Source organism: Molothrus aeneus, chromosome 1 (assembly GCF_037042795.1).
Source record: "Molothrus aeneus isolate 106 chromosome 1, BPBGC_Maene_1.0, whole genome shotgun sequence".
NCBI lineage: Eukaryota > Metazoa > Chordata > Aves > Passeriformes > Icteridae > Molothrus > Molothrus aeneus.
This window is the reverse complement of record NC_089646.1, coordinates 7894595-7920484: the sequence shown is the minus strand read 5'-3', so window position 1 is coordinate 7920484 and position 25890 is coordinate 7894595. Positions and strand designations below refer to the sequence as shown.

General features: G+C 41.2%; 1 protein-coding gene across 4 annotated transcripts in view; it reads right to left on the bottom strand.

Annotated features, from left to right (window-relative positions):
* DPP6 (dipeptidyl peptidase like 6) overlaps positions 1 to 25890 on the bottom strand; it is a 561667-nt gene that overhangs the window by 169110 nt on the left and 366667 nt on the right. For all 4 annotated transcript variants that reach the window (XM_066551025.1, XM_066551034.1, XM_066551004.1 and 1 more), the window contains exon 2: positions 5228 to 5342. In XM_066551025.1, coding sequence (XP_066407122.1) covers positions 5228 to 5342 — 115 coding nt within the window. The remainder of the gene's footprint in view (positions 1 to 5227; positions 5343 to 25890) is intronic.

The window sequence follows — 25890 nt, the reverse complement described above, 5'->3', positions numbered from 1 at the left end:
GCACCATCTCTGTTCCTCCACAGCACTCAGCTCCCTGTGAGGGACAGCAGGAAGAGAGAGGCAACACCTGGACTTTGCACTTTAGGAGCCTCTCAAAGGGATGAGGTGAGATTCCCTTCCTGTCCCCTGCTTGGGCTGTAAGAGCTGCAAGAGGTCCTCTGCTGGACCGTGGGCTACATTCATCTCAGCCACAGAGCTGGGGAGAAAACAAAGAAACTAAATAATAAATCCATCAATGAATTTCAGTGATAGAAAAATAAAAGAGATTCACTTGCCTCTCCTCTTACAGACAGGTAGGTCAGAGGGCTTATTAAGAACATCTGCTCCATTCCTCTGGCCTTAATGGAGATATTTATGGAGGAAGAAATGCAATTGTGGGATCTCAGGCACCCCACTCTGCCCTGAGCAGCAGATTCTAAGTGTGCCTCAGGGTGTCTCAACCAGCTGGTGGACAGGCTGTGCTGTCCACACCCAGCTGCAGGGACCTGGAGGCCTCTTTGGGCTTATGGAAGGACAGGACTAAGCATGAGACACGGTTTTCGTTTTACATTCACATCCCCCAGCCCAGCAGATCCAGATGGCAGCCCTGCAAGTGGCACAAGCACTTGGGATCTGCATGCCAAGTCACAAACCCAGCATCCAAACTCCACAGCTTTGTGCTGAGAGAACCAAGCAGGAACCATGTCCATATTGGTTTGGATTCAATGTTAGAGGCTGACAGGAGCCCTGTGTTTGGGTTCATCTGCCTGCTCTTCATCCTTGCACCCAAATGAGCCTGGGCTGATCTGACATCCTGCAGCTCTCCAGAGCAAAGATCCTCCACAAATCCAGAAAACTCCAACCAAAAGGAGCAAGGAGCTGACCTCACTGCCTGTTTTGCTTCTTCTCATTCAAGCTTTTTCTGAGCTCTAGCCACACTCAGAGGCTGCTTGATAGGTGAGAAGGCTGCAGCCACCTTTGGGTGCCCACCTTTCTTTCCATCACCCTGGTGCTCAGCCACAGGTTGGTGTTGGAAAACCTCACAAACCTCCTGGGCTGTTGTGCATTGCATGAGAGGGACAGTGCCTCTGTGCCAGCATCCAAACTCCACAGCTATGTGCTGAGAGAACCAAGCAGAAACCACATCCATGTTGATTTGGCTTCAATGTTAGAGGCTGACAGGAGCCCTTTGTTTGGGTTCATCTGCCTGCTGTTGGTTTCCATGTTGGTTTCCATATTGGTTTGGATTCAATGTTAGAGGCATGACAGGAGCCCTGTGTTTGTGTTCATCTGCCTGCATCCAAACATGCAAAGGATGTTTGCACCCAAACAAACAAGGATGAAAGTTTTCATCCTTGCACCCAAACAAGCCTGGGCAGATCTGATGTCCCCTGGCTCTCCAGAGCAAAGATCCTCCACAAATCCAGAAAACTCCCAACAAAAAGGAGCAAGGAGCTGACCTCACTGCCTGTTTTGCTTCTTCTCTTTCAAGCTTTTTCTCAACTCCAGCCATGCTCAGAGGCTGCTTGATAGGTGAGAAGGCTGCAGCCACCTTTGGGTGCCCACCTTTCTTTCCATCACCCCAGCACTCAGCCACAGGTTGGCGTTGGATGCTCTCCTCACACACCTCCTGGGCTGTTGTGCATTGCATGAGAGGGACAGTGCCTCCATCCCTCTGTGGCCAGCACACCAGGAACTCCATCTCCACCTCAGCATACCTGCTTGATCCCTGGGCAGACCCAACCCCTCTTCATCCCCAGATGACCTCTCTGTACCAAAAAGGCAGTGGCCAGATGTTGTTGCAGGCCCCCAGCTGGGTAATAATTAGCACTGACTCCATCATTCCAGAAGGCTGATCCATCACTTTATTATACTATACTTACTAAGAAACCCCTCACCCTCACAGACAGTCACGATACAGCTGGACCCAATTGGTCCTTGGATCCAAATATCACCACCATTGGCTAATTAAGAAATCACCCTTTGGTAAACAAATCTCCATAACACATTCCACATGTTCACAACAACAGGTGCAGCAAGTGAAGATAAGAATTCTTTATCATTCTTTTCTTTGATCTTCTCACAGCCTTTCCCAGGATGATGCTTGGGAAAGTTGTGCATTGCTGTTTGTGGTGAGAGAGCTGCTGCCACAGTCAGACAAGGCAAACAGGCAGTCTTTCTCCCTTCTGAAAAATCCCACCTGTTTGTAGTGGTGTAAAATGCACATTTTTATATGACTGCAGTTAACAAATTTCTCCCCTGCACAGCTGGTCAAAGGATAGTGCCTTGCCCTGAGTATCACAAAAGCTAAAAAGCTTTTTAGACAATGCCTTTAACCATCAGACAGAATGTTGTGAATTAATGCTAGGCAATGACTAGCTCAGTAACACTTCTGAGAAATAGTTCTTATGGATTTTTCAAAAATTTTAATATGGATTAAGGTGTACTTTTTTTTTTCAACTAAAAGGTCAGATTTGAAAGGAGCAAATGTGATGTATATCTCCAGAAAGCTTTAAATATCAGGAACAGATGTATGAGAAATCAGCCTCTTCCTGAGCACAGTATCTAATGGAATTTGGGAAGGCCTTATTTTACTCAAAATTTCTGTAGGGCTGGGTCCTTTTTTCAGCTTTGCTCTGTGTGTGTGTGTGCATGGGCAGACTTCTGGAAAGTTCTGCATGTCTTTATATAAATACACAAACAATGGAATGGGACCTGCACGAGTGCCACGTGCTGTGACAAGTGAGGAGCTGCCAGTTAGGAAAGCCTCAGGACAGCACTGGCATCATTTGTATAAATGGTTTTATGTTTTTCAAAGGTGGGTGAAATGGCAGGACTCACACACCATGAAACTGGAGAAGCTCAGCATAGGCATTGGTGTATGTGTGGTGTTCTATAGTGTAATTAAATGTAAACTTCCACCTTTTATATAGATATAATTATAGTGTAATTAAATGTAAACTTCCACCACTTTGGATCCATAATAAAAACAGAAGCAATACTGACTCAGAGTTTTTGTATGTGCATGTAAGACACAATTCTGAAACATCAACAGGGGAAAAAAAACAACCCAAGCCCAGCTTACCAACACATCAGGTAATGAGAAATCTCAAAAAACACGAATGGAAATTTCAGCAAAGGAAATGACTTTGCATATTCCTCAGTTTTAAGCACAGAGACCCTCTCAACACTGTTATCTGGAGGTGTTGCTGGGTACATAATAAAAATATGTGTGCATGTGTGTGCACACACCCCAAAGGGAGAATGTCTTTGTGTATGTATATAAAATACATATATAAATAAATACACTTCTGAATTTTATTTATAACTGAATGTGAATATTTCAAGAAGGAGAAGAAGAAGGAGGCCCCTGGAAATTACAGGCCTGTTAGGGACATTTCAGTGCCTGGAAAAGTTATGGAGGAGATTATTCTGGGAGGTATTGAAAAACACCTAAAAGAGAATTCAGTCTTCGGTCACAGCCAGCAAAGCCTCATGAGGCCAGAGTCCTGCTTATCAAACCTGATTTCATATCATGACAGGGATTGATAAGGGATTCCCACATTGCTGATCAAGGGAAGCCAGTGGATTTAAGGATTTTGGATTTTGATGGAAGTGACTCCCCTGGTCCCACCCAGGCAGTGCTTTGGCTTCAAGAGAACTTGTTGAGGCTCATGGGTATGGACTGTGTAATCAAGGCTTTCCTGTACATCTTTGAAAAGTCTGTGCTTCTGTAAAACTGCAGGCAACATTTGCATACATAACAAGTTGTGCCTGATGTGAGTGTAGTCCACACACCACACCCCAAAACATCTCAGAGATGAACAGCACTGTCCAAAGATGTTGAATCTGAACACCAGCAAAATTAATTTAGCAAATGATCTTTATTAAGTTTAACCTTAATTAATTTAATTACATAATTATTTTCACATGACCACACGAAACTTAAATTTTCATTGAAAACTTCAGGATAACATGAAATTAACTGAATATGGCATGACAATAAATAACTGAAAAAATAATGTACTGATTGCTTCACTCATTTTCAAATTAACTCAATGCACTCCTATATTTCTTGTTTTGTCCCTGTCTCCAGTTCCTCACACAGAGGACTGTGGGATAAGAATTTTTTCAGGGATGGCTTAGGCCTGCTGGACTGCACGTATTTTGCATGTAATGAGCTGGAAATTTTTTGCCCCACAACTTCTGTCTCTTTTTTCCACTTCACTACCCTGTGCTCTTCCACTTCCTGAGGTTTCATTTCTCTCTTGCCTCCACTCTGTTCCTCAGCTCTGTGTTCTCTCTCCTGCTGTTCCCTAGATTCTACCACTCACATGCACTCATCCAAGGAGGAGTCCCTATTCTTCTCCTCTACATCCCTAAGCAAGGGACCTTTGCCTCCCCCTGGGTTTTGTAGCTCCTCACCCTTTCTGACACTGAATTCTTTTTTCTATGTCTTGTCTCTCATTTTGTTTGTCTTTTCATATTCAGTTCACAATCTTGTCAGTGCTGCAAAAGCACTTTATTTCTACTCCCTAAGTAGACATGGAAATTTTCAGGGCTGTATAAATGCATAATAATCAATAATCATAATGACTCCACATTAGAATTCAAGCCTACAGTGTCAGCAACTACTGTAAGAGAAGTAATTTACAGAGGTTACACACACAGAACTTTGCTGAAACTTGGTAAGGGGATTAACTAAAAGAATTTCTTATTGGGAAGTTACTAATTATTTGCTGTGGATAAGTACAATCTGGTATATCATTATCTGAAATTGCCTTGTAAACACTGTGGTCTGAACTAAAAATCAATCCAACTGAATGGGATGGGATTTAGGTGCCAAGGCACCCAATGCCATTTCCAATGGTCCAGGATATGACACTCAACAGGCAACTACTGCTCCACGTGGACATGAATTTCAGGAGTTCCTGTGCCCTCACTGACTGCTCCATGTGGGTTCCTCTCCTACCCTGCACATCTAAAATGACATTCCCCATCCATGTTATGGCAATCAAGTTCCAGGCTTGTGCCCTCAGGTCATCAGCCCTGATTTCTGAACTGAAATGTAAAACTCTAAAACATTCTCCCTAAGAATAGCCTTGAATTCAGCATCACACTGAGATAAAGTGATGAAGGATAATTCCTTTGATGTCGACTTTGCAATTAGTTTGCAATCCCTTTACTCTTGGAAGTGTAAAATTACAGAAGAAAACCAGACTGGAAGTGAGTTAAAGGTTATAAATACCTGGTGTCAGGAGTATGACAGAGGTGACAATCAGCGAGCAGATAACGAGAATAACAAGTAAGGCAATTGCAATTCCTTTCCAGTTCCTTTGAGGAGGATTACTCCCCACCAGCTCCTAGAAACATCAAAAGAAGATGAACATTTAGAAAAGGGCACTTAGACAAGGAAACAAGCACAGAATCCAGACAGCAGCGTCTGCAGATCTACACCCTGTGACCACAGTGGGTGACGCCCTTGAGCCAAATACAGTTCAGGCTCTTATAATTCATGGTGCCATTAATTGAATTCATCCCGAATAATTATACAGCAAATAAATGCAATGTACCCACAGGTGGCTCAGCAGTGGAACCCACACTCCCCATTACCTCCTGGCACACAGGCACCAGCCCCCATCCCAGCACTCATCCAAACTCACTCATCAACGCCGATTTCCTACCACCCTCATTAAGGCTGGGAAATGAGGAGCTTTACAGTAACCTTCAAGAGACTTTCATAATAAGATGTCAGAGAAGCATACAGGAAGATAAATAATTCACAGGGGCATGCATAGAGATAAAAATCAATAAGGATATCCCCCTGGTGAACTTTCCTGCCTTCCCAGAAAACATGACATCTCCTCAGGGCATACTGCATGCACTCCTAGGTTGGTAGGTCTGAGGAATTGAAGACGGGCTTCTTGTCTAGCATATGCATTAAATTTAATCACATCCTTAAAACTTCAGAATAAAACCTCCATCACCACTCACTGATTAGCTCTGACTGCACTGTGGTTGCACCATATGTTCTGCCTCTGATGTACACAGCAGCCCTGCTCTCAGGACTGAGGTTTTTATGAAGTGCTGTGTTCGCATTCACAAGATCTTAAAAATTTATTCCACTTTCCTGTGTTTTGCTGGATTCCTCTTAGCATTTGGCACTATATTTGGTTTCATGCATGCATTGAAGCACCCACAGGAACTGTATGAAATATTAGTGCACTCAGCTTTTCTGGGAGGCTGAATTCACTCAGGGGATCTGGTCACAGCCAGAACAACTCTGGATGCTCCTCCTCCTTGTGAAACTCATCTATTTCAGTTTTTTTGCCTCATTTCCTTTATTATGAGGGATGGTGTGTCTAAAACAGAGCTGCTGGTACTTCTTTAAAAGACTATTTTCTTTCCATTTTAAATTTTTTATGAAAACAAAAAGCTTTCTAGTAGATTCAGTTCTTCTGTTATTCAGAGTTTGCTTTACTTCTGTTTCTTATACACAGCAACAAGACTGGAAAAGAGAAGTCAGGCAAACCTCACTGTTTTGTTTTCAGAAAAATTCTGGGAAATATTTTTTTTTCCCTTCCCTAGAATTCATTTTACAGAAAAAAAAATGTCTAGAATCACTTTCTATATGTTTGAGGATATAGCTACTACAGAAGCTATAAATCTGCAATGGAAAGCCAAGTTTGAGGCATTAAACACTTGATGCACTCCATCATCTTTTCTAATTCAGGAAAAGACATGAGGCTTCTCTTCCTTCTGGCAAAGAGGGGTAGAGGTGAGAACAGCCTCCCTTCCTTGTCTCCCCCTTGTTTTTACTTGGCTTTCTATTTGAATTGAAAAATAATTAGAAGGAACAAATTTGTAGCTACTATTGTTACTGGAGAAAAATTTGAAAAGTAGGTCAGGAGCTTTGAGAAATGTAATTTTGGCATCAAGCAAGCAGAATAAATACTTTCATTCCTACAGATTCTTTACCCTAAATATGAATACAAATGTTAATCAATTTATTCTTCTAATGCCATTTTTAGGAAACTGTTATGATCTCCAATTTTCAGGTGATGCAAAAAGGCACAAGAGGCACAAGAGGCACTAAAGTCTGTGGCTTACCAAGGGAAGGAAATTTATAAATAAGTAAGGGAAATAATGCAGGGTTTCTCAGATAGTGGCAGAAATATTCTTTCTTTCACATCAGGGTACAGGAGGGTCTAAAGAGAAATGGGAGAACTGTGGAGAAGCAGGTGAGAAACCCAGCCAAGCCCTCAGAGTGTCCTGGGACAGAGGTAAATCACTGACAGTGTAAAAGAACTGATGGCAACAGTCCTGAAAATAATCTAACACTGTCACCACAAATGGTCAGAAATTTTAAAAATGAATAAAAAATTAGCTCATGGACTTGAGTAACATCTACAAACCCAGATGTAGTTCAAGAGCTTAATAACACCTTGCATGAAGTGTGATTTTCCTATCCATGAGTCCCAGTGTGATAGAAATCCACACACATACTTGAGCGTTCAGGACAGCTGTACTTGCACTGAATCCATTATCAAGTCAATCCCATTAATTCTCCAGGCATTCAATCAATATTTGAGCAAAATCTCAACCAAAAAAATACAGTGAATTTCTAGTGTGTCGAGAGGAGGAAAGCTATTCATAAGCAAAATATTGGGGTTTAATACACTGCAAAGAAATAGAAAAGAACATTTTCACTTTCTTTTAAAAATTCTGTCAGGAAATTTCCCTCGGTAAAAAGCAAGGAGAGATAAATGACTTTTCAAAGAAAGACAAACAGCTTCATTCAGCACAGGTTTGGAAAGCTGCTCTTTTGTTCTCAGTCATTTGAAGTCTCTTTAGATAGAATCACTTACAGCAAAACTGCAGACACATCACACCATATTCATGGTGGGCACCTCAGATTATTCCTGTCTGGATTTCTGTTGATTCCAGAGGGTGTTGCTGTGTCACTGTGACCATCTTTTACCTCCAGGGGATTACAGCTCCACCAGCCTGTGATACCCCCTGCCCTTGGGAGCAAACCCTCACCCTTCACTGGGATTTCTCACCAGCAGGCATCACTGCTCAGGGGAGCCTCTGCACTTGGGACTGAAGCCAGGAAGGTGTTTAATTCAGCCCTGGGCGGGTACTGATTCAAGCACACAAATGATGTTCTTGAAAGGCAGGTCAAAGGGTGCATTTCCAGCACAGAGCTCAGAACTGAAATTTGCCTGGTTCTGAAAGACTCAGCTTGCAGATAAACATGAGATCTAAACTGATCAGCAAGCAGATGCCTTTGTGTTAATCCTAAAGATACCAAATTTGGGGTTCATACTGAAATCTGAGCATATGACACAAAGGGAAATAAACCAAGCACATATGGTTTCTGCTCTGATGAAAAGAACATGAAAGAAAACATTGAAGTCACTCATCAGCAGGAACCACCTCCTCTCTGCCTCACATGAAGCACTAACACATCCTCCTGACCTCTGTAAGCAAGCTAAAGCCCTTCAGCCTGGTTTTCTCCTTTTTCTCCTTTGCTGCTTGTTTTTCACCTCCTTCTTCCTATTACATGAAAACTAAATTGATTTTGGATTTGGAAAGTGAACCAGGTGTTTCCACAGGTTTTTACATAAGCACACTTCATTGATGCTGCATATTAAAACCTGCAAATGCTACACACCTACATATTCATTTGTGATTGAAAAACCTCACTAGCCACCTGTGAAGTTGATTTTGGAGCCATTAATCTAGACATCTTCGGTATTTTAAGACTCTAAAATACAGATCCAAGGTGACATATTTTCCTGCCTGTGAAAGAATCACTGTGTTGACATGTTATGGATGAAGGCTGGATGTGCTCCAACCCAAGATGCTGTCAACAAAATTATTCCTGGCATGTTTATTTGAAACCTGCCAAGAGCCTGCCAGCACAGTGGTCATATTACAATAATATAATGGCTTCTTAAAACAACTCATAAAGCACAACTTCTTTTTTCTTTTTTTAATAACCATGTCTGTATGGCTGAAGGACAATATAGACATCACTTGTGAAGTATAGGTATTATTTAATAAAAATAATACATCCTGGACCAAAATCTTTGAAGTGTCAGCAGTGAAATAGTCATGGTTGTCCTCTTAGGTTTTTTCAACACAGAGCTGCCACTTTTGTGCAATAACAGTAAATCCCAGGTGTGTTATATGAAATGTTATATGAAATTGATACATTCCAGACACAGGTGCTGGATTTAGAGGTTCCATGAAGAAGCAGGTGACACTGGGCCATGGAGACTGAGCTCTGGACTCAGTTATACTGGTGTAAATCTGAAGCAAAAGACAAAAGAAAATCCAATAAATTAATGGTATGAAATAAAAGCAGGTGCAAGATGTTTTGTTGGCCTCAGAGGTGGCACAATGGGGATTTATAATTTTGTAATTATAATAATTAATAGTAATTTTGTAATTTCCATACTCCCTACTCTTTCAAGCTCTGTTTCTTTCTTCTTCTTGATTTATTTCTAATTTTTGACCTTAAATATTACACTTATAAATACAGGAAAGAAATATTCTTCTAACAAGCTTGTTAACACTGTTAATTGAAAAATGTGTATTATACCTTTCACTCATGCCACCTGACTCTGAATTAGGACTTCTGCCTGATGAAATCTGACTGTTGTTGTCAGCAACTCAGCTTATCAAGCCCAGAACATGGCACAGAATAAAAATAAAATTTTGTCCAAGACAAAAAACTCCTGTGAAGTTCAGTGGAAAAATAATCTTGTTGTTAATTAGTTCTTTATAAAACAAAATTGTAGCAAATTATACCTGCTGAATAGTACAACAAATGAGCTGAGGAGTGGGTAACCCATACAGTTATTAGATTATTAACCTTATGTTGCAAAAATGAAACACTAATTGCAATGATAATGGCAGTAAACTGAATGAATTGCAGTGGTTACAGCAGGAGGTTCACTGAGACTCCTGGTTATTCTGCTGATTGATACTGCATTACTGTCTCCTCACAATCCTCCTGCCTGTATCCTCCTCTGCTCCCCTACCTTAAACCTAGGATGGAGGTTCTTCATGGGCAGGAATCATTTTTGATATCCTGCTTGGCACAGAGGGAACCTCAGTCACTACAGAATTTAGGAAGTATCATAACACAGATAAACAATAATAAGTATGTAACTGCATCCTTCTCACCTCTGAAGTCAAGCTGAGTTACTCTTGCTTGGGGATATTTTATTTATTTTCTTTCCTTTCCTTCTCCTCCCTCCTTGCCTCCCTCCTCTCTGCTGCTGCTGACCACCATGGGTTGGAGTGTGATGCAGAATAACAACCAGGTTCCAGACAGACACAGAGCCTGAGCCCCAGGCTACAGAAACTCAGTTGTTCAGGTGCTAAAGGGGACACTTCAGAGCGAGAGGAATAAAAACTTGCTCTGTTTTTACAAATGAGGCATGGTATGTACGTGGGCTTTCCTGCAAAACCCCAACAGAAATAAGAGGGATAAAACCATCTGCCTGTTGTGGTGATGAAAGACAACTATGTTATGTTTTTCTTCATCTTCTGTTGATGCTTTTGCTAATAGGGAGCAATGATTTAAGCAACAGTAGGCAACATCTTTGCTGCCTACTCGCCAGCACTGTGAGACAAACCTTTTACCCTGCACACAGTGCAGCATATTCCCCTGCCCAGCATTTCTGGGAGGCTCTTTTATGAATGCCCTAAAGCCATTCTGTTTGCTTCCATCTCCTCCCACCATTATCTGCAAAGTGCACACAGGCAAGTGTTCAGAGGCTGGGCACCAATGGTGAGTTTGAAAGTGAGTGGGGAAAAGGCTGTACCCAAACCACTCAGCTCCCCAGGAATTTAAACCTTGCATGTTTTCTGCTTTGGTAGAGCTTTCAGTCCTGCCTGTTTCTATTACAAAGCCAGTAGAAGAAAATGAATGCCATCTGCATCCCACACACCTCAGTGTAGCTTTAACAGATGACAAGTCTTCCACAGTTTGGAGCAGAAGGCACCAGATCCTCAGTTAGCATTGACTGACACAGATCATTGGCTCCACTGGAGCCCAGCCAGTCTCTCAGCTACAAAAGAAACCCAGTGCTGTTGCTAAGTTAAAAGAAAAATAAATCTGTAAAACGATTTAAATCCAGTAATATCTGGAATTCCTAGCTGTTTTGGATTGCAGAAATGGATATTTAATAACTTCCCATCATTTTTTTATAGGCATTATGATGAAATGGTTTTGGATCACCTCCAGACCCTGCAGTACTAAAAGGTTAATTTAGATTCTCTGTGTTTTGAACTGGCATTTCACATGACTTTTGTACCCAAGTAGAATTACCACACTACAACACCTTCCTATGCCCTTCCAGCATATGTAAACAAGCACCACTGCCATTTGAAACATTCCCAAATTATTCCTAGTGCTTCAGGACAGAGTGACTCCATGGAACTTTCAAAATAAATGAGAAGCTTGGAACGTGGACTCTGAAATCCTGCCAGAAGCCTGGTCTCAAGGTGACAAAATTCAAGCTGCAAACATCATCTGAACCTGTTGCACTATGAGTGGTTCCAGCCAGAGGCACAGTCACACTCTGACCATGGCCAGGAGGAAGGAGATGGAAATACTGCACCTGTGTATGGCAGAGGACATATGTGACTACAGATATTTTTAGCCAAGAAATGTGTTGTCATTGATTTAATGTCATTTATTAATGTCCTTCACTTCCCCCCATTAGTTTGGTTCATTCTGGTGCTGTAACCCAGATGTTTTTATAGCACCTGGCACAGTGGGACTGTAAATCCTCTCAGGGGCCCTTAGCCACTACTGTAATTCAAATCATAATTAAAGACCTATTCCCAGTACTGACAGAGCCCATAAAATCAACAGCATTTCTTTGATTTTATTTCAGTGTTTGATATAAGCACACACATTAACCTGCAAATCATCTCCTGCAGTGAAATATCTGCCACGCCACCAGCAAAACTCGGTTTGATGCTTAGGATTTTATTCCAGAGGAATAAATGTGTGTTCCCCAAATCCATGAAAGGACCAAATGCCATAGATTGTACCACTCATCCCTATGTCACAGCACTTGCCTAGCTCCAGGTTTTCCACCACAATGCTCTCACAGCCTGACTCCCTGCAAAGCCAGCCACAGCACACAGGAGCCCTGAGACAGCTCCCACCCGTGCAGAAAGCATCTGCAAAGAGCACTGCTGCCAAGGCAGGCCAGGAGGGCATCTCCCTACTCCTTTTCTCCTTTCCATAATTCTTCTCTCCTTGAAGAATTATGATCTCAAGAAATAGGAAAAGAAGCTTTCCTGAAAGATTTGAGAGCTTTGAGAGCTTGGCAAGACAACCTCTCAGCTTTTTTGTCCCCACTAATCCTAACAAAATGGCATTCTGCTTACATTTGTAAAAAGGCAATTGCAATTTTTAGTGAAACTGTATTTCAGTAAAAAAAAAAAAAAATTCAATTTATTGTGGCAGTGGGGGTTTGAAGATATTTGGTCTCAACGTCAATTTATCACTCTGAACACCAAGAAAGAATTTGTGATAAGGGAAATAGTGAGGTGTTTAATTCCCCTGGATAGAAAGACAGCATTAAAAATTTCGTTCAGTGTTATATTTTATAAATTACTAGGCTTTTTTATTACTTAGTTTACAAATAATTTTGTTTCTAAATGGTACAGGAAGGAAAACATTAGGCAAAAAATGTTTAATTACTCAATAATTTGCTTGGGAGCAATGTGAGGAAGAGCTAAGAAGACAGCCAAGATTTGAGGTCAGTGTGCTGCAGAGACAGTGGGAAGAGGAATATGAAATCCATATGTAGAGCAGGGAGTGGAGGACAAAATGGATTTTACACAACTTATTTTCAAGTACCAGTCATTTACAGTTTTGAAAAAGACAAATTGTTTCATGCATGGATGTTTCAATGTAGTTGCATAATTCATCATTGTACTAATATTTATATGAAAATGGTACTTATAATTTTACCTTTAAGGGATAATATTACTTTGTTTCTGTTGTTTCTAGGGTAAAGTCATTTTTTCTATGTAGGTCTCTAATGTTGCATTTAGCCAAGATTTTAAATAAAGTTATGGAAAGAATATTCTTTGATATAAATTTTAACCGAGTCAAACAACGGAAAAAGAATGTGTGAGTGCCTGCATTTTACACAATTCTTTTAGATGAAAAGACATTAGAAGATATGAGAGCAGGATCGAGAATGGAGGCTCTTCTCCCCAGTCTGCACAGACCAGAGTGTTTGCTTAGTTTCTGTCCCCTTCATCTCATCTCTTTAAAATTTCATCCCTGGTTTCACAAGTAAATTCAAACCAGTAAATAAAGACACCCAAAATCTGTTCTCTTGTCCCAAGGGTGATTGGCTGTGCCCTCCTCTCACCCAAAAACCAAACCCTTCAATACTGGAGTGCAGCACAACCCCACCACAACTTTAGCAAAACAGGCCCACTCTGTACATCAGCTTCTTCTGCAGCATTCCTGGCACAGTCCTGCTATAATGGGCCAAAACCACACCTGGGTGTCTCCCTGTTCTTCTAAATTTCTTCTAAGCCTTCTGATGTTTACATTTTTGAAATGGAGTTTCTCACACACTTTTCATGTAAATAATGATTGTTTTGCTTTCCTTTCTGGAGGAGGAGAGAATTGATGGACTGTTGGTTTGACCAGTGTGGTTAGAGAGGTGGCAATTTCATCCTCCAATCCATGGTCACTTTTAGAATTCTATAAATATCGAGTTCCATAAATAAACGTGCCTTTTTTGCCTTGAACATCTCAGCATGTGAGTGTCGTTCATTTTGTGTCATATTGCGACACCTGGGAGCACACTGACAAACCACACCAGTGATCCCCTGCGGTCAGTGCTCTCCACCCTTCTGGGTTACCTCATCACAGAAATGCAGGCCTGAACTCCATCAGTATCCCAAAACCTTTCCATTAGTCCCAAAGTCCCCCCAGTTGTGTAATTCTTACAATTAAGGGAAATCTTTTGCTTGAGCCCACACTGTTACTCACACAGAAGTAAAGAGAGAGGGACACAACAGCAAAAGAACAGATTGTTTTTTATATATTTTATAATGCTGACTACTTCTTTCTGGCCAGCAGTGACCTGTGCTGACATCCATGGGCATCACTTGGGTAATGAGGCAGAGTCCACAGGCTGTGAAATGCCCTCAAAGCAGCTGGGAGACACCTAACTTCTCCCAATGAGATTTGTTTGGGCATTTCTCAGATATTCTTGAACCAGAAACCACTTCATGAATGTCCTGATTTGAAGTTCATGAAGTTGTTTTTTTTTAAAAAGTTTAAATTTCCCCGGGCCCTTGTCCAGCACTATCTAAGGACAACTGTGGTTTGAAGAATTGCTGCTCTTTGAAGGGTTCTTGGGCTCTTGGCATGAAATGGCAGCAGCTGGCCTAGCCCCGGTGCTGCTGTCAGGAAAAGCGACTCCAAGGTCTCCAAAGGTTTGTGAGTCTTATGCTTGGTCTGTTTTAATTGATTTGTGTTTTTGCTAGGGCTCTCACAGCACACTACAAGGCTTTGCAAAGTCGTTTATTTTAATTTCCAAAACTTTCTGGTTGACAGGAAACACAACAAACATGAAGTCATTTTTCCTCAGGAAAGCAAGATGCCAAATTTCCCACACTGAGTTGTGTTAAGTGTGGCACAACACCACTGTAATGTGACTCCTTGTATAGAAAGAAAATTTTTATTGCTCATTTTTCATTTGAAGGAGTTATCCTTAATTCAACACAATTCTGAGATTCAATAAGTAAATTACAGAATGAAATGGAAACACCCACATTCCCACTCAAAACAGAAATTAAATAAAAACAAGCAGAACTGATTAAGACACAAATTGCATTTTTTTCCCTCTTGATGGTCTTCTATCATTTTATGAGGGTCACTGCCACCAGGGCCAACAGCAGTAAAACCACTGCATTTTCATGATAATTTCTAATCTCCCTCAACAATTCATGTTACCATCTCAGGAGCACTGACAAAAACACCTCTTCTCCTGAGTCATGCAGGTGGTTTATTCAAAAATGCAGGGATATTATGGTAATAAACAGGGTGGAGGATTTGAAAAGAGAAAAATCACTCATACAGACTTGATGACTTATGTGTGCCAGCTTCCTTGCATCCCATGGAAAAACGCCCCAGAGATGGTAAGGAAAACAATGTCCTAGAAAGAAGTTTCTTCTCCACACCTCACCAACCTGTTAGTCTCATGGGAAGCAGGGTTTGGGTTCTGAAATTGAAGGGTTTATCAAACCCAGCAGGCAGAGCCATGGCCACATTTCCCTGCAGAGATCAGCAGAGCTTTGGATCAATTTGTGATCTAAACACACATTATAAAGGCCCTCTGTCTTCATCTCCCTGTCCATCTCACTCATTCTTCAAGACTCAAAGACATCCTGAACTTGTGATGCTGAATGAGCCTTCCAGCACAGACCTCCCTACCCAGCACCCAGTCTGAGCCCTCTGATGGGGTGCTACAAGCAGCACATTGCACCCTGCACCTCCTCAGAGCTGCTCAGGTCCTGAAATCCCTGTGGCTTCACCAAGATTCAGGCACAAGGATGCTCCTGAGGACCTTTGCCTTGGTGTCTCTCTTCACCTGATCCAAGTTAAAAGATAAAACTCTTTCACAAATGATAAAAGAGTTCAGAAGTGGTCAGGCATGGGGCAGAGACAGTAAATGACAGGGAATGGAATACTGGTACTTTTAAAGATAGATGGGCATTAGCACAGCCAGGAATTCATTTACCATGTGAAAAATCTATGTAGAGCAGAATGGGAACTCTACCAATTAATACACTTCACAGATGTATCTCTTCAATAAGCAGAGTTACAGGGATCATTTCTCTTTGACACACACCATAAGGGAATGAAAAGGTTAATGTAGTGTATGTGAGAGCATTTTTAAAAATCAATTTAAGGGAATTTTGTCTGCTGTAAATTATGCTCTGGCACCAGGGAAAGCCATCAAACTCAAATTAACAAAAGGAACAAAAGAATTTAATCTAAAACTACATTATGATTGTATTGCTCATTGGTGCACACAAAAAAAGCAGCAACATACATTTCATTTTTACCTCCTTTGATTACAAAAAGTCTATTAAAAGTGAAAAATAATGTTGAACCATAATTAAAAGCAGGACTCTCCCTCCTACCAGCCTGCAAAGCACAACATTTTCTGTAATGCAATATAAAGTCATTTTGGTTAGGAAATCCATTTGTCAGCTCTCCTCACATCACCAGACTGTGACCCCTGTACCTCCTCCTGCACACACTTCTGTAATCTCAGAAAAAGCAGGGTTTGGCTTCTGAGCTCCAGGCTTCCCATTCAGCAGGACCTGACCTTGGCCTTGATACAGCTGAAGGTGTGAAGCTTCACTGGGCTCATGGCATCTCTCTAGAAGACCTGAAACAATTTTCAGGTTTCCACTAATTTCAACTGGCAGAAGAGCAAACATCAGCTGAAATCCTGTTTTTTCAAGAGATCCAAAACAGTTCCTGTAATTTCATGGCACTGCCCCAGGCTCTCCTCTCCCCATTATCTGGCTTGCAAACTCTGGATTCCTCTCCCTACACTGAGTGTCTTCTCTCCATGGAGAGGACACAGAGCAAGACAGTGACATTCACTCTCAAAGCCACAGTCAGAACATGGCTTTGAAGTGACACAGCCCCACACCGTGTTTCTCAAAATTATCACCCATCACAGCCCTTGTGCTTTTCTCAAGTGACATTTGCTGTCACCAAGCTCAAGAATCGAAAGGACTGCAACATTTTATGGCACGTCCTGCGTCAATAGAATGAAGAGAGGACATGACACAACTGATCTGTGCTCTTCTCTGGGCTGCTGTGCTGGTTGCCAAAAGATACCACAGCACATGAAGGAACAGACAGAACCTGTGAGCTGCTCAGGATAAATTATTATTATTTATTTTCCTTTCATGGCACTGGCATAAATACCTACTTCACTCCCCCTGTGTACTCAACAGCTTTCCACCACTGGAACTTCCCCCTGTAGAGAGCAGATAATGGCCAATGTAAAGAATCTCAGTTATTTATCTTCATTCATTGCCAAATGAGAAACAGAGGCCATGGCTGTTTTGCTCTTGGCATTTTTCACCCCTGGAGTGTCCCCCACCTTGAGTATCAGACTCCACATTTCCCTGCGCATTTCCCTGCCAGTACCATGGGATTTTGCACCTCTACTTCCAGAAATTCTTCATCTGTTGGTAAATAATGGCAAGACTATGTGACTAAACATAACTGTAGTTATTATGTCTGGTCAGGATGCTATCGACCATTTATTCCCTACTCTTACAGCTGGTTTGACCTATCAATAAAGGGACTATCAAGTGGTGGTCTTGGTTGCCAAGAAAAAACACAAAGTTAAAGCAACCATTTCACCTGAAAATTGAACACAGGAAAGGAAGTGAGCCATGGTACTAAAAAAAATTGTAATAATTTTTATTACATTAATTTGGACAAGGGTTGTGAGGGAGTGAGGGTCAAAGAAACCCAACCAAAACCAACTTGGTTTGCATAGATTCATTCACTACTTTGTGTTGCTACAGCAATGAAGTATATATGCATATATGTATGTGTGTGTATATATAGATATATATGTAGATTTATATATCTATCTATATATATGTAGATGTATATATCTATATGTAGAGGTAGATAGATAGATAGATAGATAGATAGATAGATAGATAGATAGATAGATAGATAGATAGATAGATGGAAAGACACAACTTTTTCTCTCCATGTCTTGTCATGGGAAAGCAGAGTCTCACCCTTTACACACCCTTAGCTTTGTGTGAGAAGTCATTTCTTTTTCACCTACTATTTTTTATCTCCTTTTAAATGTGAAATACACTGTCCTTCCCTATGCTGAATGGAGCTGGGCTTTGGCTTCTCTGAGGGAGCAGCTCACAAGTCAATAGTTGCAGCCTCCTCCCCATCAGGCAGCAGTGGAGAACAGCAGCATTTTCACCTCCTCACCTAATCCTTTCCCCATATGGTCAGAGACTATGACTAGTGAATAATTAATTAAAATATGTCTGATCAGAAGTTCAAAAGAATCAGAGGAATTGAAGTAAAAGCCAGTGGCTTCTTTTTTTTTCTTTCCTATTTTCTTTCTATATTTGCCATGGCCTTCTTTGGGTTCATAGGGAATAAAAAGGCCCTTGGTGATTGTGTTCCCCAAGTTCCTGGAGGTGTTCAAGACCAGGCTGGAAGGGGCTCTGAGTAACTTGCTCTAGTGGAAGGTGTCCCTGCCCATGGAAATGGGGCTGGAACAAGATGGCCTTTAAGGTCCCTCCCAACCCAAACCATATCCTAAATCTGAAAGCTCCCCCCATGCCCATCTGTGCTCCTGACAGAATGGTGTCTGTTGGGGTCAGGTACCTGCCCTGAGCCTCCCAAAGCTCAGGAGGGCACCTTCAGCTGAGCTGTGTTTGGAACATGGACCTGTCTGAGAGCTGGGAGAGGGGCTGGGACAGCCAGAGCAGCCACAGGGTCCTGGGACCCCAAAAAGATAATTTAGAGCTATGACTTGTGACTGTCATTTACTTTTTAGTAGTAGGATGGAGGACAAAAAAAAATGCTTTATGACCTGTCCTTTTTAAAAAGAAATATCTTAAGACTGTGCCTTAGTGTCCAGCTGGGTTATTGGAATAGTAAAGAAGCAGCACTGATTTCTTGGTTTTTTTTTTTTTTTTGTCTACAGTATTTTGCCTTTTAAAATATTGTCTTATAATGTAAAATGAAAAAATCATCTTATGCGCAGAAAATCTCACAGCAAACTAATGGGGCACTACAAACCTAGGATTGCTCTTTTTTTCTCATTTTACTGGAATTTATTCAAAAATACAATCAGAATCTAGCTCATTCTCTTACATAACCCTTTGTGAAGGACTCTTAAAATTCACATCAACAGCATCTCATTCCCACTTTTCCCTTAATTTCCATTTTGTTTAATGGCTTCATCACCATTTATTTGTGATTTTGTGCATTTTTTTCCCTCTTGTGAGAGAGAATAACCTCTCCTGGGTAATAGGACAAAGAGTTGGAAGCTATTTGTTTCTGTTGTGCTTCTATAAAAAAAATACATTAAAAAAAATTCCTTTACAGGGAATAAGCCCAGTTCTATTTCTTTTTTCCCTGGGGTCTGGTGACACAATTCCAGCAATGCCAAGTCCAGCTGCAAGTGCCACGTGAGGAGGTGCTCTGAGTTCCACCACTGCACAGCCCATCCCCTTTGCAGGTTGAAGACGTGGAGTGCAAAATAATCAATCTTCCAAGGCCCTAACAAGCCCCTGTGCTACAGCCTGTACCTTGCATCAGCTTCTAGAACAACAAAAAATGCCCAGCACAGACAGACAAAAAAATGGCTGGAGGTTTCTATCAAATTTCTTTGTGAAATTACAGGAGGTAATTAAAATTTTTCCTGTAACTTTTCAATGGAAATGAGAACATTTGCCATCCAGACAGGAAGTCATTCTCTCCCATGGGAATGAAAGACATCTTGAGATAATCCTGATCCTTTAACAAAAATTCTGAACTCAGAAAATCTCAAAAGATGGGCCAATGAAACTTCTGTGCTTGGATTTATGCTCAGCATGGACTTCACAAGAACCTCTCATATTCTATAGCATCCACATTTATATATCTTTTAATTTTAAGACAACTGCATTTTCACTTGCATTAAGCCTTATAATAAGAATTAAAATTCTTAAATCAGAAAATGCACCTCCTAAAAAAAAGAATAAAAGTGGAAAGACCAAATGAGAGAAATGATTGGAAAAAATATCATTTTTACAGAATACTTCATGCTTGTACTGGTTCATTTTTCTGATTTTGAAATAATCCCTCTCCCTGTCAGCTGGTCACTCCATGGTAGAAGTGAACCACACGTTGGGGAGCCCATGGTGTGGATCCAGTTTTTGATCCAGTAATGGACTACTCATTAACCACCCTCAGTATCAATGCTGATCCCCAAATCTGCATCTTCCTTCTTCCTCACTGGTTTGTGGCTTTTGCTGCCACTCTTTCCCCAACAATTTTCCCTTCCACAGTATGAGAAGATGAAACACCCTCACTCAGAAGAGTTTTTGGGTAATATGGAGGGTTTACTAGGTCATCTATGCAAGATATTTGGGCAATTGCATTGAAAGCAGGGTTGCCTTGTTAAAAGTCATTTAGGTTCTTGACTGCTCTCAGTTTCCCTGCAGGCAAGGCTCCCAAACATCTGTGAAGATTGATGCCCAGTGCCTGAGCACCTCTCCATTTGAGTATCATTTAAAAACCATCTTCCTATCCTCACATACCACAAGAAAAGCCCCAATCCCCCACAATAGTTTTGAGGTGGGGGAGCAGCCTTGAAGTTGAGGCTAACACACAAGGGGTTTGCTATGTGGGGCACAGAGAAGGGTGCAGCTCCCCTGATTTCTGCTCAGCAGGACAGGCCAGAACTCTCCCTTGGCAGCAGCACCCTCTCTGAAGCTGTGCCAGGTCACCAAACACATCCTGAGCTGCAGCTGGTCTCACATCAGTGCCCAGGGGCAGCACAGCCGTGCTGTGACCAGCAAGGGAGGATGTAAGGGCAGAACTCTCAGTAAGAGGAGTGGGAGGTAACATCTGTTTCCATCCTTGTCAGGGCAGGAGCATTAGAACCTGGCTTAGAGAGCACCATCAGCTGTGCTGCCTGTTACCTGCTGCTCTGCACAGGGAGATGTAATCCCTGTGCTTTTTATTAACTCCTCTTATGCTGCATGAATGGACACCACACAGAGTTCCAGCTTGCTGCTTTCACTTAAAATTATTAAAACATTTGATGCAGAGGGAAGCAGAATCCCTTTTCCCTCACAAACTGCCTGAGCATCTTTCACAGAGCCTGATTTGGCAGAGGATGCTGCCATGGGCAGGCATGGGAGCAGCAAGAGGTGGGGATGCTTGGTCTGTCTGTTGATGGGGAGCACACTTGGAACCAGCCTCTGGAAAAATGCTTCCCATGTCCATTAGGGATGACATTTACCTTAGTCCACATGGCTCTCATCACCCTTTGTGCACCAGTATTGATGCAGGGAGACCCCAATGTAGGGAATAATGTGCTCTGACTCCATGATTTCAGAAGGCTGAACAAATGCTTTATTAAACTAGGTTATATTACACTAATAATATATAGTATTAAAAAGATACTATACAAAAAAGATACTAAAGAAAAACCCATGGTTGTCTCCAGACAGTCAGGACACAGCTTTGACCTAATTGGCCAATCAATCTGAACAACATCACCAGAACCCAATTAACAAATCACTCTGGGTGAACAATCTCCATAACACAGTCCACATGTGCCAAACAACAGGAGCAGCAAGTAGAGATAAGAATTGTTTTCTCTTCTCCCTCTATGCTTCACACTGCTTTCCCCAGGAAAAATCCTAGGAGAGAGAATTATGTTTCTCTCTGTTCAGAGAATGTGAATTCCACACACCAGTTGAGCTCTGAGGGATGATGTGTGGTGTATGAGGATGGTGTGTGCAGTTCCAACCTGCAAGTGTCAGCCACGTGTAAATGTACACAATTTTTAATTTATATATATATAAAATATATAAATTAAATGTATATTATATATATATAAATTAAATAGATATACTTAATATATAAATTAAATAATTATATATATTAAATATACAATTTTTTAAGGGAAACATGGGCAATTAAGCAAAGGAATAGAAAATAGGCAACTTGCAGAAAAAGTAAAATGTGACTCTATCATAATTAGGATTTGCTTGTCAGTCAAAGTTTCATTAAGTAACTGTAAAATGTGCCTCAGAGTATTGTTGATTTCTTCACCCAAATAAAAATTTAACACTGTACCTTATGGGCTGCTTCTAAAATCACTAACTGTATTTATTACTTTACTAAATCATTTTGGTACAAATAAAGAAATGCTGTTGTCAGTTAATGCATGATCCTGCACAATGGCTTTTCTCTCTCCTTTCTCATAGGACTCTCTCCTACATCTACAGGGAAAATATTGCCAGAAATGCAAATGGTTTCCTTTGGTCCCATGTGCTCACAGGCTCAGCTGTAGATGAGTTCATGAAAAGCATTTAACAGGATGCTTATGCTTTTCTGTAACCATTTAGAGTTGTGTTCAAGTCCCACCTACTTCAGTGGGGTGCAGATATGAGTATTTCAGCACTTCCTAGACTTTTTGGTGTATGATTTCCCAACACAAACATTAGCTCTGCAGAGAAAGACCCAAGATCCAACATAGGTGTCTAAACAGGGATATCCTTTCCCTGGCAGGGGGATGCCTGCCCTTTGCACAAACTCCTGCTGCAGCTCCCTACAGCACCCAGCCCTCTCTGCACAGCGTGAGGAGCTGAGCCCAGCTCTTGGGTGTCTGTCTCAAAGTGGATCTGGCCCTTAATTAGGAGAGGAAATTAAATATTGTGGTGTTTCACATGTGTGGTGGGTTGACCGTGGCTGGATGCCAGGCACCCACCAAAGCCACTCTAATCATTCCCCTCCACAGCTGGACAGGGGAGAGAAATTATAACAAAGGGTTAATGAGTTTAGCTATAGATAGGGAGAGGTCACTCGCTAAAAACCATTGTGGGCAAACAGACTCAGCTGGGGGATATAAATTGAATTTATTACCAATAAAACCAGAGCAGGATAATAACAAGTAAAATAAATCTTTAAATCTTAAAATCACCTTCCCCTCACCCCTCTCTCCTTCTTGAGCTCTGCCTCCTCCCTGCAGGCAGCACAGGGAGGTGCTTGGCCAGTGGTGGATCCATCCTGGAGCTGCCTGGCATTGGCTGGACGTGGGGGAAGCTTCCAGCAGCTTCCCACAGAAACCACGCCTGCAGCCCCCCCTAACAAAACCCAACCTCTCAAACCTAACACAACACACTAATGGCTCGAGAATATAAATTATATTTGACATAATATATTAAAGAGCTCATAAAACTTCATCACCATGGCAGAATATATCCTGTGTTTTCCTGCTTTTTAATAATTCTAATAAATCAGATAAAAACGATACCACAAAATACCATTACAAGAGAAGATTATCAGCAGCATAAAAGTGAGAAAAACAGGGTGCTCCCACAAGGTTGGTTGGGACAGAAATTTTGGGACAGAAAACAAGGGACAGAAAACAAAAACTTCAATTAAATTTCTATATGATTGATGGTGTAGATTTAACCATTCCATTACAGAAGCAAACCAATGTCAGTTTCCTTGCCTTGCTTTAGCCTGCATCTCAAGGGAGCTTATAAATAGTTAAACAGTTATATCAGAATTCATCAGTTTTTAGAGAAAAATTAAACCTCCACATTGATATCTATGATATAATGACTTACAAGTCACTGCATAATTAATCTTGATATTAACTGCATGCACTTGTGATATATAATTTATTATGAGTTTTTCATCTAAATTCTTCCAAGGGTATTGCTTCATGCACACACAATCTAATAACTTCCAATGCAGTAGCAGGTGCTACTTTATAATAAAAACATTAATATATTTGAAAAAACCCCTCTATATCAATTGCTCATCCTGTGTTTTCACTTCTCCAATGGACTTGATAGTGATTAAAAACTAATCTGGAAATACAGATCTTGTACTTCCATCTTCATCCTTACTACCCTTTTCACCATTTTTCATACTGAATTTTTCTTGTTCCAGAGCCATTTATATAACTGTAGTTTCACATAGCTACACCCTGAAAGGTATTCAGGGAGAATAACATGTGACATTCTCTATTGCTGCCTTCTCTATTGCCTTGCTTAGTTTGGGAGTGCTCAGAGAGGATCAAGCATTTCAAGAGGCAGCTCATTCAGTTTGACTAACAAGGCTCTTCTGGATGATGCTGCAAAGCACTGTAGGATGCAACCATTAGTTTTATTTTGGTTTGCAGCTCTAAATTGTCTTCCCTCCTACTTGAAAACAGCTGCCCTCAGACAGATTGTTCCTTCCTCATCACCTTCATCAAAGCAGCCATCAGAGATAGTGCCTGAGATAGACAGAGAGGTGTTTACTTGTCTTTGAGGAATGCTTTCAGAGAGAGCTAAAAGGGAAAGCCCAGCACACATCAAATACTTTAAAAAATGCTTGAAAATAAATGCAAAAGTAAAAATATTCCTGCGACAGCCATGAAGCATACGTGGGAACAAATGTAATGACCAAAACTGACCACAATTGACCACAACAGAAACATAACTATTCAAAAAGCATATTTCCTATACTAACATTACTTCTTTGCTCCTTTCTCAGATATTATTCCTCCTCAGACTATTCATTCCTTCACAGATTCCTCTAAATTCAGCCAGCCTCCCAGTGAGGTAATGAGATGATTGGATGAATTAGCAATTACCAGGATGTGCTGCAGCTTCCAAAGAAGATGAGGATGCTTGGGTTGGCATTGCCTTGAGAGAGTGGGATGCAGATATTAGATATACTCATATACCCACCACAAATAAAAGAGAAAATACCACTTGTGGCTATCGCTGTGCTTAATAACCAGATTTTTAAATTCTCTTCAGTCTTGGCAGTGGACAGTAAATGTTTTCATCATAACTATGACCTCCCTGTGTTAGAAATTGTCCTGACATTACTTGTGAGGGCTTAATTAGAAGAGGCAATGTTGACCCTAAAGCCCCTGTTAAGCAAGTACCTGCTGACAACCTGAAATGTTTCAGCATCATTAGTGCACCACTGACACAGCTAGCAGACAAAACCCACGACATTCTCTGAAAATTTTAAGGTGATTCTACCAACCCTGTGCATAAGAAAGGGCTTTTGGAGTCTTCCTCTACCTCTACACATTTCCATGATGTCAAAGAGTTAATTCGTTAATAGGAACCAAATTCATGTGAATTAGGATCTATTTCAGGAAGCTTTGTCTTTTGCTACCACATCCTGCCTCAAGGCAATGCCCTGCAGCAGACTCACACCTGAAAATTCAGTTTTCTGGCCACAGCAAAAAGCAGCTATATGTTAACTGGTTAAAATAAGATCCTGGCACACATGTGATATGATGTGATCTCCTTTGAAGCAGGCAAGGAGTTAACCCAGGGAGGCAGAAGTTGGTAGTGAGCACCCAAGTCCAAGCAGGTGGCACAACCTCCCTTTGCTCCCCTTCCTAGCAAGGAGTGCTCACACACAAAATCTGGGCTCTGTGTCCCACAGCTGCTCTTTCAGGTGAAAACCCACGAGCTTCCTAAACTGCTGGGAAGTCCAAAGCCAGATCCATGCTAAGTTAACAGCTGTTTGCACATGACACCCTTAGAAAGGAGCTTGCTGTGCTGTCACTGCAAATAACAGACAATTGTTTAGTTTGGTCTTCCATAATCATTCCCATCAATGCCTCAGAGTTTAAAGATCTAATCCTGTCTGCAAAATTCAATTAGACTTTGCAAGAAAAAAAAAATAAGATTAGTCATTAAAGTTTTAGATAAACAGATCTCAGCTAAGGTCAAATCTGCACCACTACTCCTGTGAATTTCAGCATTAAAGAAAATCAATATACTGTGTCATATTCCTGTAAAATATTATCTGCAGTACCACTTGTTTTCTCATTTGTGCAGGAAGTTAAAATTTAAGTCCAGTTTTCAGTGACTGCTTATTTGCTATAAATATTAAATAAAACAGTAAAAGGACAATCACCTTCTACACCTTCATGTTTCTTTTTAGAACAGGTGGCCAAGTAATGCCCTGACCTTTAGAGTGACACAGGAGGCAGAGCCCTGGTTCTGAACAGCCACCCAAAGGGGAGGCAGCCCAGTAGCATCTGCCTTTTATTAGTCTAACACAGAAGCCCAGTGATAATTTCAATT